Below are 17971 nucleotides of genomic sequence, written 5' to 3'. Positions count from 1 at the left end.
CTGTAGGAATCCCGTATTATAATAGTTATATTCATGTACACAGGAGCAGTATTATAGTAGTTATATTCTTGTACATAGGAGGCAGTATTATAGTAGTTATATTCTTGTACATAGGAGCAGTATTATAGTAGTTATATTCTTATACATAGGAGGCAGTATTATAGTAGTTATATTCTTGTACATAGGGGGCAGTATTATAGTAGTTATATTCTTGTACATAGGAGCAATATTATAGTAGTTATATTATTGTACATAGGAGCAGTATTATAGTAGTTATATTCTTGTACATAGGAGCAGTATTATAGTAGTTATAGTCTTGTACATAGGAGGCAGTATTATAGTAGTTATATTCTTGTACATAGGGAGCAGTATTATAGTAGTTATATTCTTGTACATAGGAGGCAGTATTATAGTAGTTATATTCCTGTACATAGGAGCAGTATTATAGTAGTTATATTCTTGTACATAGGAGCAGTATTATAGTAGTTATATTCTTGTACATAGGAGCAATATTATAGTAGTTATATTATTGTACATAGGAGCAGTATTATAGTAGTTATATTCTTGTACATAGGAGCAGTATTATAGTAGTTATAGTCTTGTACATAGGAGGCAGTATTATAGTAGTTATATTCTTGTACATAGGGAGCAGTATTATAGTAGTTATATTCTTGTACATAGGAGGCAGTATTATAGTAGTTATATTCCTGTACATAGGAGCAGTATTATAGTAGTTATATTCTTGTACATAGGAGCAGTATTATAGTAGTTATATTCTTGTACATAGGGGGCAGTATTATAGTAGTTATATTCTTGTACATAGGAGCAGTATTATAGTAGTTATATTCATGTACACAGGAGCAGTATTATAGTAGTTATATTCTTGTACATAGGAGCAGTATTATAGTAGTTATATTCCTGTACATAGGAGGCAGTATTATAGTAGTTATATTCTTGTACATAGGAGGCAGTATTATAGTAGTTATATTCTTGTACATAGGAGCAGTATTATAGTAGTTATATTCTTGTACATAGGAGCAGTATTATAGTAGTTATATTCTTGTACATAGGAGCAGTATTATAGTAGTTATATTCTTGTACATAGGAGGTAGTATTATAGTAGTTATATTCTTGTACATAGGAGCAGTATTATAGTAGTTATATTCTTGTACATAGGAGCAGTATTATAGTAGTTATAGTCTTGTACATAGGAGCAGTATTATAGTAGTTATATTCCTGTACATAGGAGCAGTATTATAGTAGTTATATTCTTGTACATAGGAAGTAGTATTATAGTAGTTATATTCTTGTACATAGGAGGCAGTATTATAGTAGTTATATTCTTGTACATAGGAGCAGTATTATAGTAGTTATATTCTTGCACATAGGAGGCAGTATTATAGACTTTATAGTAGTTATATTCTTGTATATAGGAGGCAGTATTATAGTAGTTATATTCTTGTACATAGGAGGCAGTATTATAGTAGTTATATTCTTGTACATAGGAGCAGTATTATAGTAGTTATATTCTTGTACATAGAGAGCAGTATTATAGTATTATATTCTTGTACATAGGAGGCAGTATTATAGTAGTTATATTCTTGTACATAGGAGGCAGTATTATAGTAGTTATATTCTTGTACATAGGAGGCAGTATTATAGTAGTTATATTCTTGTACATAGGAGGCAGTATTATAGTAGTTATAGTCTTGTACATAGGAGGCAGTATTATAGTAGTTATATTCTTGTACATAGGAGGCAGTATTATAGTAGTTATATTCTTGTACATAGGAGGCAGTATTATAGTAGTTATATTCCTGTATATAGGAGGCAGTATTATAGTAGTTATATTCTTGTACATAGGAGGCAGTATTATAGTAGTTATATTCTTGTACATAGGAGGCAGTATTATAGTAGTTATATTCTTGTACATAGGAGAAGTATTATAGTAGTTATATTCTTATACATAGGAGGCAGTATTATAGTAGTTATATTCTTGTACATAGGAGCAGTATTATAGTAGTTATATTCTTGTACATAGGAGCAGTATTATAGTAGTTATATTCTTGTACATAGGAGCAGTATTATAGTAGTTATATTCTTGTACATAGGAGCAGTATTATAGTAGTTATATTCTTGTACATAGGAGGCAGTATTATAGTAGTTATATTCTTGTACATAGGAGCAGTATTATAGTAGTTATATTCTTGTACATAGGAGCAGTATTATAGTAGTTATATTCCTGTACATAGGAGCAGTATTATAGTAGTTATATTCTTGTACATAGGAGACAGTATTATAGTAGTTATATTCTTGTACATAGGAGCAGTATTATAGTAGTTATATTCTTGTACATAGGAGGCAGTATTATAGTAGTTATATTCTTGTACATAGAGAGCAGTATTATAGTATTATATTCTTGTACATAGGAGGCAGTATTATAGTAGTTATATCCTTGTACATAGGAGGCAGTATTATAGTAGTTATATTCCTGTACATAGGAGCAGTATTATAGTAGTTATATTCTTGTACATAGGAGGCAGTATTATAGTAGTTATATTCTTGTCCATATGGGGACATTATAACAGTATTGGTGCCCTGTTTTGCAGGCTGTGATATAATGGGAGGTATCATGTGTGCAGACAAACCATAAGGGTACTTTTATGAAGACTGGTGTTTTAGATGCCGGTCTCCCTTTAGCCTGAATGGATCCGTCCAGACTTTACATTGAAAGTCAATGGGGGACGGATCCGTTTGAAAATTGAGCCATATTGTGTCAACTTCAAACGGATCCGTCCCCATTGACTTACATTGTAAGTCTGGACGGATCCGCTTGCCTCCGCACGGCCAGGCGGACACCCGAACGCTGCAAGCAGCGTTCAGGTGTCCGTTTGCTGAGCGCTGCCAGACTGATGCATTCTGAGAGGATCCGCGTCCACTCAGAATGCATTGGTAGCTGGACGGATGCGTTCGGGGCCGCTTGTGAGACCCTTCAAACGGAACTCACAAGCGGACACCCGAACGCTAGTGTGAAAGTAGCCTAAGTAAGCTGGTGTAGATTAACGGTATAATCTATGCCACGTTTCTATTGTAGATTATAGTAAATGTACATGGGTAGCTGTGCCCCCTCCCCCACACACACACCGCCCACCACTCTGAAAAGTGGCGAACTGTGCTTTAACGTCCCGAAAAGCCACATGATTTGGTGCCACTGTATAAATGTCCCCCATAGTCTTTATTTGAACGTGTCCTATAAAATATCTTTAGAAGGCCTCATTCACATGACCGTATTTTTCCTCTGGGACCGATCCATATTTTTTTTTACGGATTGTATCCTGGACCCATTCATTTCTATGCCGGCAATACCCGGATGTCATCTGTGTGTTGACCGCATCCGTGTGTCTGTCCCTCAAATTGTAGAACATCTCTTATCATTGTCTGTTCAACAGACAAGAGTCGGCATTTCTGCTATTGAGCCCGTGAAAAATGCGTCGCGCACATGGCCTGTATCCGTATTTTTCTGATCCACGGTCGGATGACTGCAAAACACATACGGTCGTGTGCATGAGGCCGACAAAAGTGCGGATTGGTTTCCTCACCCGTTTTTTTACTGTCTAAAGTCTATTTTTAAAGGAACATTGTGTTTCCCTGTTGCCGCGGTAACGGTGGCGTTGGACATGATCTTGCTTAACGAGTTTGTCACTCATCGCTCTGTCACAGCTTCTGTCCCACGATGCATCAGTGTTAACCATTCCTGAGCCAAGTTACCTTCGTTAATTCCGTAAAATAAAATATAAAAAATGTGCTTCTTTTTTTTAAGAATCCCTGCGATTATATATATATTTTTTTGTTATATATATATATACGTTTTTTTTTTCCCAGCACGTGAAATCATGTAGAGGCATAAGTTTGTATGGCTTCATTTGGCAATGACAGTGTTAATATAGGGGTCAGCAACCTATGGCACTTCGGATGTTGTGAAACTACAACTCCCAGCATGTACACTTGCTCACCTATTTGTGTAACTCCCGGGAGGATTCTGGGAGTTGTAGTTGCCGATCCCCTGTGTAGATAGAAACAATGATATCTCTCTCCTGCCCTATACTCCAGGCTGATGGCTACACTGATACATTGTGACAAAGTACAGCTATGGCTAGGTCAGAACAGGCTTCCAGGTTTCTATTTTCTCACAGCAAGCATGGTTCTTGAAATTAGTGGTGTGTCTCCTCCATTCCAAGCTATATGTAGTTCTCCTGCCCATGTAACAGATGTTAGGGGCTGTCACCCAGCTTTCCACAAGCTCTGAACAGTCTAGAAATATGCATCTCATATTACATTTCACCCCCCTCCCTCATCTTCTACTGTTCTCCTTGTGTCAGTCTTCACTGTAGTTGTGGAATTCGGCTCATGGACCAGGAAGCTCCGGATTGTCAAGTGCTGCACTGCATGGACTGGTTTTGTGTGAATGGCTGCGCTCCGTGTAATGTGTTGACGTCGCGCACTTTCCACGGATTAGAAGCGTCTGAATGTAGGCCGCCCCCAGCCACTCCAATCTAGTCCGTGGAATGCAGTCGCTGTAGGATTAGACTCGCTGAACCCGGTCAGGATTAGTGACTCCTCTCTGAGGCGGATGAAGTCTCATCTCCAGATTCTGCTGGGGCTCCTCATGTGGCGCCCGGCTGGTCAGAGGGGAAGCTCCACCTGCTGTGTGTGCGGGGCAGAGCCGCGCCGATAGACCTCTCCTGCACCTGGAAACCACCAAAAAGTCACTGTTTACTGACCTATTATTTTTTTTTTTCTTGCTTGCTTTTTTCTTCTTCTTTAGGCTAGATGCACACGAATTTTGTTTGTTTCCGTGTCCGTTCAGTTGTTTTTTTTTCTGCGGATAGGATGCGGACCCATTCATTTCAATGGGTCTGCAAAAATAGCAGACGGCAAGCCGTGTCCTGTCCGCATCGGTATGTCCGTTCCGCAGCCCCACAAAAAAAATAGAACACGTCCTATTCTTGTCCGTTTTAGGCATTATTACAATGGATCCGCCCCAAAAAACGGATGGCATACGGATGTCATCCGTTTTTTTTTTTTTTGCGGACCGCTAAACACATACGGTCGTGTGCATGTAGCCTTGGGCTCCTTGCAGACGAGCGTTCCTCCCGCAGCAAGTCCCGGCCTGACCTCCCAGCACTGACTGGATTCACACAGCATTATATTGATTTATGATGCTATGTAACCCTTACAGTTCTGGAATGTATTGGATAACACTGACATAATGCTGCCAGTGTTATCCAATACAGTCCAGAACTGTAAGGGTTACATAGCATCATAAATCAGTGTAATGCTGTGTGAATCCAGTCAGTGCTGGGAGGTCAGGCCGGGAGCTGCCCTGCGGACTCTCTGCGGGAGGAACGCTCGTCTGCAAGGAGCCTTAGTCTGTATTAAAAAAAAAATTGTTCCTTCCTTTTTATCCTACTTCATTCCTTCATTTTCTTACTACTTTCTTTCATTTTCTTTTTTTCTTTTGGTCTCCTTTTTGTTTTGTTTTTGTTTGTTTTTTCTTTCTCTATTTCTTTCTTTCTATCTCTCTCTGTATTTGTTTGTTCCTTTGTTTTTTTTTGGTTTTTTTAATCTATCCTGTTTCTTTTTCCTTCCTTCTTTTTTTATTTCTTACTGTCTTTCTCTTTTCCTTTTTTAAATCTTTTTCTCTATCGGTCGTTCTTTTGTTCTTTCTTTTTATCTCTCATTTTTCTTTCTTTCTTTCTTTTCTTTTTTCTTTTTCCGTCTTTCTTTTTCCCTCTTTCTTTTTCCCTCTTTCTTTTTTCCCTCTTTCTTTTTTCCCTCTTTCTTTTTCCCCTCTTTCTTTTTCCCCTCTTTCTTTTTCCCTCTCCCTCCCTCCCATACGGAATGGCATAAAAACTGCAGTAACGTCTCTGACAAAAATGTTATTTTTTAAAATGTGCCGACTGAAAGCAAAACAGACTTCGAGATTCCTCCCCTTGATAAATTTCCTCTGTTTGGGTTCTCATTTCTTTTTTTAAGATCTCTTCTTGCTGTCAGTGAAGGGCGCGACATTTCTGCTTGTAGAGGCTAAAGATCTGTCCTGAGCTATCACTTCTCACGCTGAGAGTTTGTTACAATTGTATCCGGTGTAGACTATGATGTTCTGGAAGCTACAATGTATCAGCGCTGGTAGAATGTACCTGTCTGGCTGTATCGCAGAGAATAGTCAAGACTGGATACCACTGTAACAAACCCTCAGCTGTAAGGAGTATTTGGTCTGTACAGATTTTCAACCAGATTGTGAACTAGAATCTTCCCATTCATTGACAGAAAGCAGAGATATTGAAAATGTTGGTGAGTTGAAACGCATCAATATCCAAAGTCAGTTGTCTGCATTCATATGTTAATGCGCCAAGTTTTTCCTGCAGTATAAGGCCTCATGCACACGACCGTTGTTCTGGCCCGCATCTGAGCCGCAGTTTTTGCGGCTCGGGTGCGGACCCATTCACTTCAGTGGGGCCGCAAAAGATGCGGACAGCACTCCGTGTGCTGTCCGCATCCAAGGCCCCGCAAAAAAAATATAACCTGTCCTATTCTTGTCCGTTTTGCGGACAAGAATAGGCATGTCTACAATGGGCTGCCCGTTCCGCTCCGTAAATTGCGGAAGGCACACGGACAGCTTCCGGTTTTTTTTTCGGATCCGCGGTTTGCGGACCGCAAAAAACAGCACGGCCGTGTGCATGAGGCCTAAGATCCATAAACAGTAGCTGATCTGCTTACTGACTGTTTCGAAGAGGCAACAGATTCTTTTTTCAACACAAAAACACAAGTCAGATATAGCATAGAGATGCTGGATTTTACCTGCATTTCTAGAAAGCAGCGATGTAGCAGAGCTATCTGTGCGGCTTCTAGAAAGCAGCGATGTAGCAGAGCTATCTGTGCGGCTTCTAGAAAGCAGCGATGTAGCAGAGCTATCTGTGCGGCTTCTAGAAAGCAGCGATGTAGCAGAGCTATCTGTGCGGCTTCTAGAAAGCAGCGATGTAGCAGAGCTATCTGTGCGGCTTCTAGAAAGCAGCGATGTAGCAGAGCTATCTGGGCGGCTTCTAGAAAGCAGCGATGTAGCAGAGCTATCTGGGCGGCTTCTAGAAAGCAGCGATGTAGCAGAGCTATCTGTGCGGCTTCTAGAAAGCAGCGATGTAGCAGAGCTATCTGTGCGGCTTCTTCATTCACAGTTGTTGTTTGTTTGTTTTTTCCCCACAGATCCAAACTCAGCTTGTTCCAGTCGAGGATAAGTTTACAGAAGGCGAATGTGAAGGTGAGCGTCTCTGATGTATCCATATCACATCCCTTGGGAGTCGTTACTTTGCAGAAAACCACTGGAGGTCAGTCGGGGATTTGCACTGATTTTGAAAGTTTTCTCCATTCACACCCAGAGCTGCCTTCAAAATTCAGCGTGTAAACAAGCTACAACATGTCTCCAGTCTGCTGTCATTGGAGCTCCCATACTGCACTGCAGCCTTTTAAGCAGGAGCAGATAGCTGACTTTTGCTTTGGATGTGAACAGAGAAGAACACTTGCAATCAGTGCCATAAGTAAAGCAGACATTTTATGTAGGTCTTTGGATGACTCCATCCCATAGACTTCATTTATGGGGTCGCCATTGGGGGGGGCCACCACCACTATCATTGCAATAGGCCGCGACTATATCGTCAGTGAAGTGAATGGAGACCAAGGTAGTCATGTGACTCTTCCCATTTACGTCTACTGAGCTCTTAACGTGTTTCAGGTCAAGACCTTCCTCCATGTTTCTCCTCCTTCTTCCAGTTAAAAGCCCGGAGACAGGAATGTAACGCCAAAGCCACTCACGCCCGGAACGATTATCTCCTCACCCTGGCAGCTGCCAATGCCCATCAGGACCGCTATTACCAGACAGACCTGGCCAATACCATGAAGGTGAGTCCGGCTTTATGAGGAGGATGGAGGTCAGTATGTCGGGGGGCGGGGGGGGGGGCTGGTCACAGCGGTCGTCTACTCTCAGCAGAACGTTAGGTCATTTAAATCTGCATCTAGAAAAGCCGGGTGATTAGCCAATATAACCGCTCTGTCATCCAGCTTTCCCAGACCCAGATATGCCACTCTCTTCAGCTATATGTAGAGGGACGTGTCGGACTTTCCACTGTGGACGTATTGGTTCTCACCCAGCTTTCCAGGAACCCTAAAGCGAGGAGGACTGTGGAGCTGTTGCTTTAGGGTGGGGGCTGGGCGCTCGTGGAGGTGCCCTTTGTTGTCTGCGGTGCCCTTCAGACAATGGCACCTCTGGGGCTGATACATTGTTGGATTGTGAGGCCGGTGACTGTGTTTGTGCCGCTGGTCTGGTCGGACTTCCTCCTTCCTTTGTACTTGGAGGGTCGGAGACGGGGGAAGGAGCGGATCGCGCTGATGTCATGATATTATTGTTCTAATATTGGCAAGGAATGTGTGAGCGTCTCGTCTGGATGTGCCACATGGTTGGCGGGGGGGGGGGGGGGGGGGGGGGGGGGGGGGGGGGGGACCGGCTGTGACCTAAAAATTCTAAAAATCGGTCGCTATTGACCAGTGTTTGCTCCATTAGGGCGCAGCCATGATCAGCGACTCCAGCTTCTCTGCGCTGTCTATTGGAGTCTGAGGTGGTCTGAAATCCACCTCCTGCCTCGTCAGAAGCTTGGGCTGCTTTTCCTTGCAGCACTGGTTCAGACAACTGCTTTGTCCTTTTCCAGGCTTTATACTGCAGCTCTATTCAGTTAGGACACAGCTAGAGTTAGTGAGTCCAGCTTGGCCGCATTGTCTGTGGGAGTCAAAGGCGGTCTCAAATTTACTTGCTGTCTCATCAGGGGCTCTGGCTACTATAGTTTAACTGCTGAGAGAGATAAAAATCCACCTCATCCAGAAATGTAACTTGAAGTTCCTGGGACTCATTGTAAAATCTGGAACGGTCCCCCTGACCACCCTCCTACTCCACCACCACCCCCCTTCTACTCCACCACCACCCCCCTTCTACTCCACCACCACCACCCTTCTACTCCACCACCACCACCCTTCTACTCCACCACCACCACCACCCTTCTACTCCACCACCACCACCCTTCTACTCCACCACCACCACCACCCTTCTACTCCACCACCACCACCACCACCCTTCTACTCCACCACCACCACCACCCTTCTACTCCACCACCACCACCACCCTTCTACTCCACCACCACCACCACCCTTCTACTCCACCACCACCACCACCCTTCTACTCCACCACCACCACCCCCCTTCTACTCCACCACCACCACCACCCTTCTACTCCACCACCACCACCACCCTTCCACTCCACCACCACCACCACCCTTCTACTCCACCACCACCACCCCCCTTCTACTCCACCACCACCCTTCTACTCCACCACCACCACCACCCTTCTACTCCACCACCACCACCACCCTTCTACTCCACCACCACCACCCCCCTTCTACTCCACCACCACCACCACCCTTCTACTCCACCACCACCCTTCTACTCCACCACCACCACCACCCTTCTACTCCACCACCACCCTTCTACTCCACCACCACCACCACCCTTCTACTCCACCACCACCACCACCCTTCTACTCCACCACCACCACCACCCTTCTACTCCACCACCACCACCACCCTTCTACTCCACCACCACCACCACCCTTCTACTCCACCACCACCACCACCCTTCTACTCCACCACCACCACCCTTCTACTCCACCACCCTTCTACTCCACCACCACCACCCTCCTACTCCACCACCACCACCCTCCTACTCCACCACCACCACCCTTCTACTCCACCACCACCACCCTTCTACTCCACCACCACCACCCTTCTTCTCCACCACCCTTCTACTCCACCACCACCACCACCCTTCTACTCCACCACCACCACCCTTCTACTCCACCACCTTTCTACTCCACCACCACCACCACCCTTCTACTCCACCACCCTTCTACTCCACCACCACCACCACCACCCTTCTACTCCACCACCACCACCACCACCATCCTTCTACTCCACCACCACCACCCTTCTACTCCACCACCACCACCACCACCACCCTTCTACTCCACCACCACCACCCTTCTTCTCCACCACCCTTCTTCTCCACCACCCTTCTACTCCACCACCCTTCTACTCCACCACCCTTCTTCTCCACCACCCTTCTTCTCCACCACCCTTCTTCTCCACCACCCTTCTACTCCACCACCACCACCCTTCTACTCCACCACCACCACCCTTCTACTCCACCACCACCACCCTTCTACTCCACCACCCTTCTACTCCACCACCCTTCTACTCCACCACCCTTCTACTCCACCACCCTTCTACTCCACCACCCTTCTACTCCACCACCCTTCTACTCCACCACCCTTCTACTCCACCACCACCACCCTTCTACTCCACCACCACCACCCTTCTACTCCACCACCACCACCCTTCTACTCCACCACCACCACCCTTCTACTCCACCACCACCACCCTTCTACTCCACCACCACCACCCTTCTACTCCACCACCACCACCCTTCTACTCCACCACCACCACCCTTCTACTCCACCACCCTCCTACTTCACCACCACCACCCTTCTACTCCACCACCCTCCTACTTCACCACCACCACCACCACCCTTCTACTCCACCACCTCCTACAATTCTGGTCTTCTATTATACAGTCCTGATCAAAAGTTTAAGACCACTTGAAAAATGGCAAAAATATCCTATTTAGCATGGCTGGATCTTAACAAGGTTCCAAGTAGAGCTTCAACATGCAACAAGAAGAAATGGGAGTGAGACAAAACATTTTTTGAGCATTCAATTTAATGAAAACAACGAATAAACTGAAACAGGCTGTTTTTCAGCTGATCAAAAGTTTAGGACCACACCTCCAAAAAAAAACTAAACCCCCCCCCCCCCCCCCCCCCCAAAACAGAAATCCAACTTCCAAACATGAACTCAGTAATGAGTAGCTCCGCCGTTATTGTTTCGGCATGCTTGATGCAAGCGTTTCCATGAGGTGAGTGGGAACATTTCTCCAAGTGGTGAAGACGGCCACACGAAGGCCATCTACTGTCTGGAACTGTTGTCCATTTTTGTAACCTTCCCTTGCCATCCATCCCCAAAGGTTCTCAATTGGATTTAGATCAGGGGAACACGTAGGATGGGCCAAAAGAGTGATGTTATTCTCCTGGAAGAAGTCCCTTGTCCTGCGGGCATTGTGTACTGTAGCGTTGTCCTGTTACCACACAGACGAGGGCCCTCAGTCATGAGGAATGCTCTCTGCAACATCTGGACATAGCCAGCGGCCGTTTGACGCCCCTGCACTTCCTGAAGCTCCATTGTTCCACTGAAGGAAAAAGCCCCCCAGACCATTATGGCGCCCCCTCCACTGTGGCGCGTAGAAAACATCTCAGGTGGGATCTGCTCGTCATGCCAGTAACGTTGGAAACCATCAGGACCATCAAGGTTACATTTTTTCTCATCAGAGAATAAAACTTTCTTCCACCTTTGAATGTCCCATGTTTGGTGCTCTCTTGCACAGTCCAAACGAGCAGTTCTGTGGCGTTCAAGGAGACAAGGGCTTTAAAGCCGTTTTTTGTTTTTAAAGCTCATGGGTCCAAGTGCAATTTCTGCATACTTCTGCATCCCCTATAGCTTTACCTCAGTTCTCATCACTCAGGCTAAGGTAACTGTTCCATCCCTCCCCCATGCTTTACAGTGCAGCATGTTTGGAGGAGCACATGGGAAGCTGGTTTCCATTGCTGCAAGGGCAGAACGATTATAAGGTTCATCCCTTGATGTTACCGTCATATCAATTTGCATTAATGGTTTTATATAGGGGTTGAGGTCTTGTACTCCAGTTACATCCAAAGCTGTCCTTCATTGTGTTGATTTACTGTTGGGTCTCAGGTGTTAGGATCAATCCTGCATGTGTTTTTTTCCCCCCGGCTCCCTTTGATTTAGTGCCTCTGATCCCAGGGTCTAGTGCATGATAGATGTCAGGGAGGTGATCACAGGCCTAATATATTTGTACTGGCCATTCAGCATGATTGCAGCTTTGGCTGTGACTGGAGTATAAGAATGATGATATAACTAAGTGTTTTGAACTTCAGGTCCCTGCTTCCTTTTTGCTTTTCGGCACGGATTTCCAGGAAAGGAGCAGGATAACCCCAAATTAGATGTTCCTCAAATACCCAAATTACTGAAATCCACAGGTTCAGTCCATGAACTTAGATTGACACCGAAATCTCCCTGATACACCATGGACTGGACCCCCACGGTACCCGGGCGATTACTAGATGGACTTTTTCTTGTTCCCTTCAGTCTTTTCACACTTATCTGTTACTGGGAAAGCTGGGTGACAACCAATATGGCTGCCATTACAGCTCCTACATGGGTGGCAGGCTTGTTACCCAGCTTTCCCAGAGAAAGATATCCCTATGAAATGGCTGCACAGCAGGAGTTTTAGGAGGAAATGTGCTTTCCTATGGAGGTGTCGCGGGGGGGTTGAGTCATTGTTGGGGGGGGGGGGGGGTTGTTTGGATTTCAAGGTTAGACGAGATGAACAGATTACGGATTTATCGGGTCACAGAGCCGGGGGGTGTCGCGGTCTCTCCCTTCCTGTCCTGCGTTCCACCTGTTTCCTGAGACAGATTCCTAAATATACCAGCCGTCTGTGTACACCCTGGTGCAGCCCAGTCTGCGTGATGCAAAGCTCTGCAGTTTTCTGCTATATTTTATGTATCCATTTCTCACCATTTTCAAGATCTCTGCTTGCTGTCAGAAACCTTCTTCTTTAGATCCAGAGGCTGAAAACCTGCCTGGATCTAAGCTTGAAGGTTTGCAACAATTGTATCTAGAGAATTGTCTGTGATGCCACACCACGGATACATTTCACCTGCACTGATACATTGTAACAAACTATAAAGGTGGGAGAGGGATTGGCTCTGCTGATGTGTATAATGAAGGCAGTATAGCCAGAGCCGTCACGCCCCCCCCCCCCCCCCGCTATATTATGTTCAACTTAACCTTTCAAGCATCCGTTGTGTTCGAATTCTTCATTGTGTTAAATATCTCTGCTTGCTTTCAGTGAATGGGAACCTTCATGGTTTACATCCAGAGGCTAAAAACCCTCACCTTGAGCTTATCCTTGAAACAGGACAAGAGAAAGATGTGTTGTTGTTGCTCACAGAGGATTGTCTAGACAGGACAATTGTAACAAACCCTCAGCTGCGAGAAATTGTAGCTATGCAGGATTTTCATCCTCTGAGTTTTAAGACTGTTCCCATTCACCAACAGCAAGCCGAGATCTTGGTGAGGTGAGGAACTGAACTATAAGGTGTATTATAGAGTTGCTTTGTACTGTAGACCCTTCCCTGTCTGTATATTCTGGGTTGGCGCTTCCTGCTGCAGTATAACTGACACAGGATTATATTCGGAATATGTGTTGCTGATACCAGTTCTGTAGTCTTAGTACAAGCAGAAATTCGGCACTCCTCCCATAACTTTACTGCACCTGTGGCGGGGTGAAGGGTTTCCGTGAATACAATGGACGCCGCTTCTGTAGTGTATGGGGATCAGTCACTCAGCAGGAGGACGGTGCATTCCACAGATGACCTGATCCCTCAGCTGAGACAATGGGACCTGCAGCCGAGGGCTCATATTATATAAACGGTGTCATCTGTTCTCGAAAACCTGTGACATCACTGAGCCGATGACCTGTTTTATGATCTGCACCCTCCCCCCACAATCTCCTCAAAAATTTTATATAAAGTATTTAAAAATAAATAAATAACTATATAAAAAGTAAAAAAAAAAATAAAAAAAAATCACAAAGTTTTTTTTATGTGAAAATATTGCTGTTCTATGGTGCTGACATCTAGTGGCCAAACGGTCTACACTGGAGAGAAGTGCAGCAGTGTGTGAGGGCGGGGTTACATGGGGAGGATTGGTGATGTCACAGTGAAGGGGCAGGATTACTTATGGAGGATTGGTGATGTCACAGTGAAGGGGCAGGATTACTTATGGAGGATTGGTGATGTCACAGTGAAGGGGGCAGGATTACTTATGGAGGCTTGGTGATGTCACAGTGAACAAGGATATTTGGGAGATGATGGTGATGTCACATAATGAGGAGATGGGGTTGGTGGGGGCTGGAGGTGTCACACTGACTATGAAGGTTCAGGGTTATCTGGTGAGGGCGGAGCTAGCAGCGGGGCTATCTGGGGAACATTGGCGATGTCACTGTGAGGATGCTGGCTTATGGAGGGAGTTGTAATAATGTCACATATTAAGGAGACATGGTGATCTGTGAAGGGTTGATGATGTCACAGGATGAAGTGGCAGGTTTATTTTGACAGGACCGGTGATGTCACAGAGTAAGGAGCTGGTGTTTACGGATGGGGCTTGTAATGTCATAGTCAAGGAGCTGGGTTATCTAGGAGGAACAGTGATGTCGAAATGAGGGGGCTGAGTTATTTGGGAAGGCTTGTGATGTCACAGTGAGGGGGCTGAGTCCTCTGCAGAGGACTGGTGATGTCACAGTGAGGGGGCTGAGTCCTCTGCAGAGGACTGGTGATGTCACAGTGAGGGGGCTGAGTCCTCTGCAGAGGACTGGTGATGTCACAGTGAGGGGGCTGAGTCCTCTGCAGAGGACTGGTGATGTCACAGTGAGGGGGGTGAGTCCTCTGCAGAGGACTGGTGATGTCACAGTGAGGGGGCTGAGTCCTCTGCAGAGGACTGGTGATGTCACAGTGAGGGGGCTGAGTCCTCTGCAGAGGACTGGTGATGTCACAGTGAGGGGCCTGAATTATCTGTGGAAGACTGATGATGTCACAGTAAGGGAGCTGGGTTATATGAGGGAGAATGGTGGTGTCACAGTAAGGGAGCTGGATTATTTGCAGAAGACTGATGTCACAGTGAAGGTGCTGGGTTATCTGAGGAGGACTGATGTCACAGTAAGGGAGCTGGGTTATAAGAGGGAGAATGGTGATGTCACCATGAGGGGGCTGGGTTCTCTGAGGAGGACTGGTGATGTCACAGTTACAGAGTAGGTTATCTTGGAAGGACTGGTGATGTCATAGAGTAAGTTATCTTGGAAGGACTGGTGATGTCACAGTTACAGAGTAGGTTATCTTGGAAGGACTGGTGATGTCACAGTGAGGGGGCTGGGCTCTCTGAGGAGGACTGGTGATGTCATAGTGACAGAGTAGGGTTATCTGGGAGGTCACAGAATTCCGTGAACTGAAGGATAGAACAATCCCTGGCCATTGACTTTGTTAAATAAACAGTTTTACCGAGCCCATCCACACGAGGCAGCAGAGAGCCACACGTCTATCTACATTTAGGAATGCCTCGTACCTGCAGATTTATTTTGGGGTATTTTTCCCCTTTAACCACAATGTCAATATCTGTGGCGGGCCCTCCACCCTTCTACAGTTCGCTTGTGCAGTAGGAGGGTCAGGGGGCCTTATCTGGATCTGCGTCCCCTGTAACTACATCCCCATCCGATACACTGGCTGCATGTCCAGCCCATATACTGATTTCCTAAGCTCTGTGCAGAATTCCTCTGGCTCCCTCTGGTGGCGAGTCCCACACCCTGCACCCCTCTCCCAACATGCAGTTCTAAGAGCCGGGTGGATTCTGCTTTATCCTGTTGGGGGCGCTCCGCTTTTCCTCTAGCATATCATGATCTCTCCAGATTCAGTCCCCGCATTGGATTAGGACAGTCATGTCACCGCTCAGATGATGGAGCTGTGAAAGAGCAGAGGTCACAATCCCAGGGGCTTTCTATTGCAGCCTCCCATAATGCACTGGGGTCCTGAATTTCACGACCCAAAAAAATAAATAAATTAGAGACCATGTGCAGTTTGTTACAATGTGTCGGTGCAAGAAAGCGCTGGAGTCCATCAGGAATTTACCTGCGCTCTGAGAGCAGGACTAGGTTATCAGCCTTCGGTTGTGAGCTATGACTATTTCCATTCACTGACAGCCATGGAGCTAAACAGCCAGGGTGATACATTGTAACAAACTGTCAGGACAGATGTGCAGCTGATGTTTGTTCCTAAAGATTTGTCCAGACTGGATACAATTGTAACAAACCATCAGCCTTGAGAAGTATTAGGTATGCAGGATTCAGCCTCTGGGTGTTAATAAGTTTGTTCCTGTTCACCAACAGCAAGCAGTGATCTTGAAAATGGTGATAAACTGAAATATAAGGAGTATTATGGAGTTGCTCGGTAACGCAGGCTCTTCCCTGACAATACTATTGTAAGAAACAATCAGCCGTGAGGGGATCAATAGCGATGTTCCCATTCACTGACAGCAAACAGTGGAGAACAGGCAGTCTAAAGCCCCAAATAGGTTTCCTTTGGGGATCTTCCATTCCCAAGGTGGCAGTCCGCTCCGGTTTTGCTCCATGATGATCTCATGGCCCCTTTTGTTTCCCCGCAGACCCTCGATGGCAATGTGTACGACCACCTGAAGGACTATCTCATGGCGTTCAGCAGGACGGAGCTGGAGACGTGTCAGGCTGTACAGAACACATTCCAGTACTTGCTGGAGACCTCCAGTCGGGTAAGTGGCTTTCGACGTGGTGTCATCACTGGTCCTGGACTCCTGGCTTTGAATCCGGTGGGGTCGTCTTAAAGGGGTGATGCGGTTTCCTGCCTCCCAGTGCAAGGTTGTCTTGGAAGAACAGATTGTCCAAGGTTACTGATATCAAGCTGGACGGCTCCTTAAGGACTTGTGCTCCTCCATCTCGGGGGAGACCATGTCCATCACTGGAGTTTAGGAAGCTGGGATATGTGGAGCTGTTGGTTGTGGTGTTAGATGACAACTTTTTATTTATTTTTTGCTTGGCCCTGGAGGGCTGATTTCCTGATTTCCTAATCTTATACTCTAGTTGCAACCAGAGCTGCATTCACAATTGTTATGCTCCAGTCACACCCAGAGCTGCATTCAGAATTCTATTTTGTTGCCACACCCCTAACCACTAGGAAATAGGAGCCACTTGGACATCTGGGGTCCTGGGGTCCTTCAGCCTATGAAACGTCTGGACGCAGCTTTGAATGTGACTGGAGTATATGAGATAATGACATTATCATGAGACAATTACTGCTCCCCCTTTTTAACAACCGTTATTCTGTGTGCTCCTTGTTTCCCGCCCTAACACACACGTACCCCTCCTCTCTTTGATGATCCAGGCTTTCATGCAGCTGAAATTCCCTTCCTCGGTAAGAACTTCACACATCGCTTGCATTCAGTCAGCCATTACTTGCTTTATTTCTTCTGTTCTGTACATGGTGCATGTTCCATCCTGTTACGGCGGGTCTTAGGTTCTAGTCACGTGGGGAGATGTTCACTCCTCTCATCCTGCGCTGGTGCTGGAAGTCACATTGTGCTTCATATTATATTTATTGTGGTTTGGGGAGATATTTTATTTTTTACATTTTTGTATGGTATGTAACGGTCTAGTCGTGTGGATCGCTATGGACAGGTCTGCAGTGTCACTCTTTTAGTTGGTGATAATCCTCCTCGCTAGATAAATGGTGTTATCGGTGTCATCAGTGACTAAATGTCTCATTATTTGTAGGTGATGAGAGACTACAACCTCCAGTTATTCATCCAGGAGAATCCAGTATTTCACAAAGCTCAGCCATTTCAGTTCCAGCCATGTGACAGTGACACGGTAAGGAATATAATAATAGAATATAATACTGCCACCACCCATGTACAAAAACATAATTGCTATAATTGTGCCCCCTGTGTACAAGAATATAACTACTATAATACTGCTCCTATGTACAAGAATATACTATAATACTGCTCCTATGTACAAGAATATAACTACTATAATACTGCTCCTATGTACAAGAATATAACTACTATAATACTGCTCCTATGTACAAGAATATAACTACTAT

At 45.5% G+C, this 17971-nt stretch overlaps 1 protein-coding gene across 5 annotated transcripts in view; it reads left to right on the top strand.

The window, feature by feature from the left end:
• FCHSD2 (FCH and double SH3 domains 2) overlaps positions 1-17971 on the top strand; it is a 114900-nt gene that overhangs the window by 68920 nt on the left and 28009 nt on the right. For 3 of the 5 annotated variants that reach the window (XM_040426479.1, XM_040426480.1, XM_040426477.1), the window contains exons 7-11: positions 7258-7312; positions 7822-7950; positions 16500-16622; positions 17252-17281; positions 17641-17736. In XM_040426479.1, the coding sequence (XP_040282413.1) occupies positions 7258-7312; positions 7822-7950; positions 16500-16622; positions 17252-17281; positions 17641-17736 (433 nt within the window). The remainder of the gene's footprint in view (positions 1-7257; positions 7313-7821; positions 7951-16499; positions 16623-17251; positions 17282-17640; positions 17737-17971) is intronic. The other 2 variants (XM_040426481.1, XM_040426478.1) reach the window with 1 other exon arrangement.

Source organism: Bufo bufo, chromosome 3, assembly GCF_905171765.1.
Source record: "Bufo bufo chromosome 3, aBufBuf1.1, whole genome shotgun sequence".
Taxonomy (NCBI): domain Eukaryota; kingdom Metazoa; phylum Chordata; class Amphibia; order Anura; family Bufonidae; genus Bufo; species Bufo bufo.
Note: the sequence above shows the minus strand (reverse complement) of the source record. Positions and strands in the feature narration are given on the sequence as shown.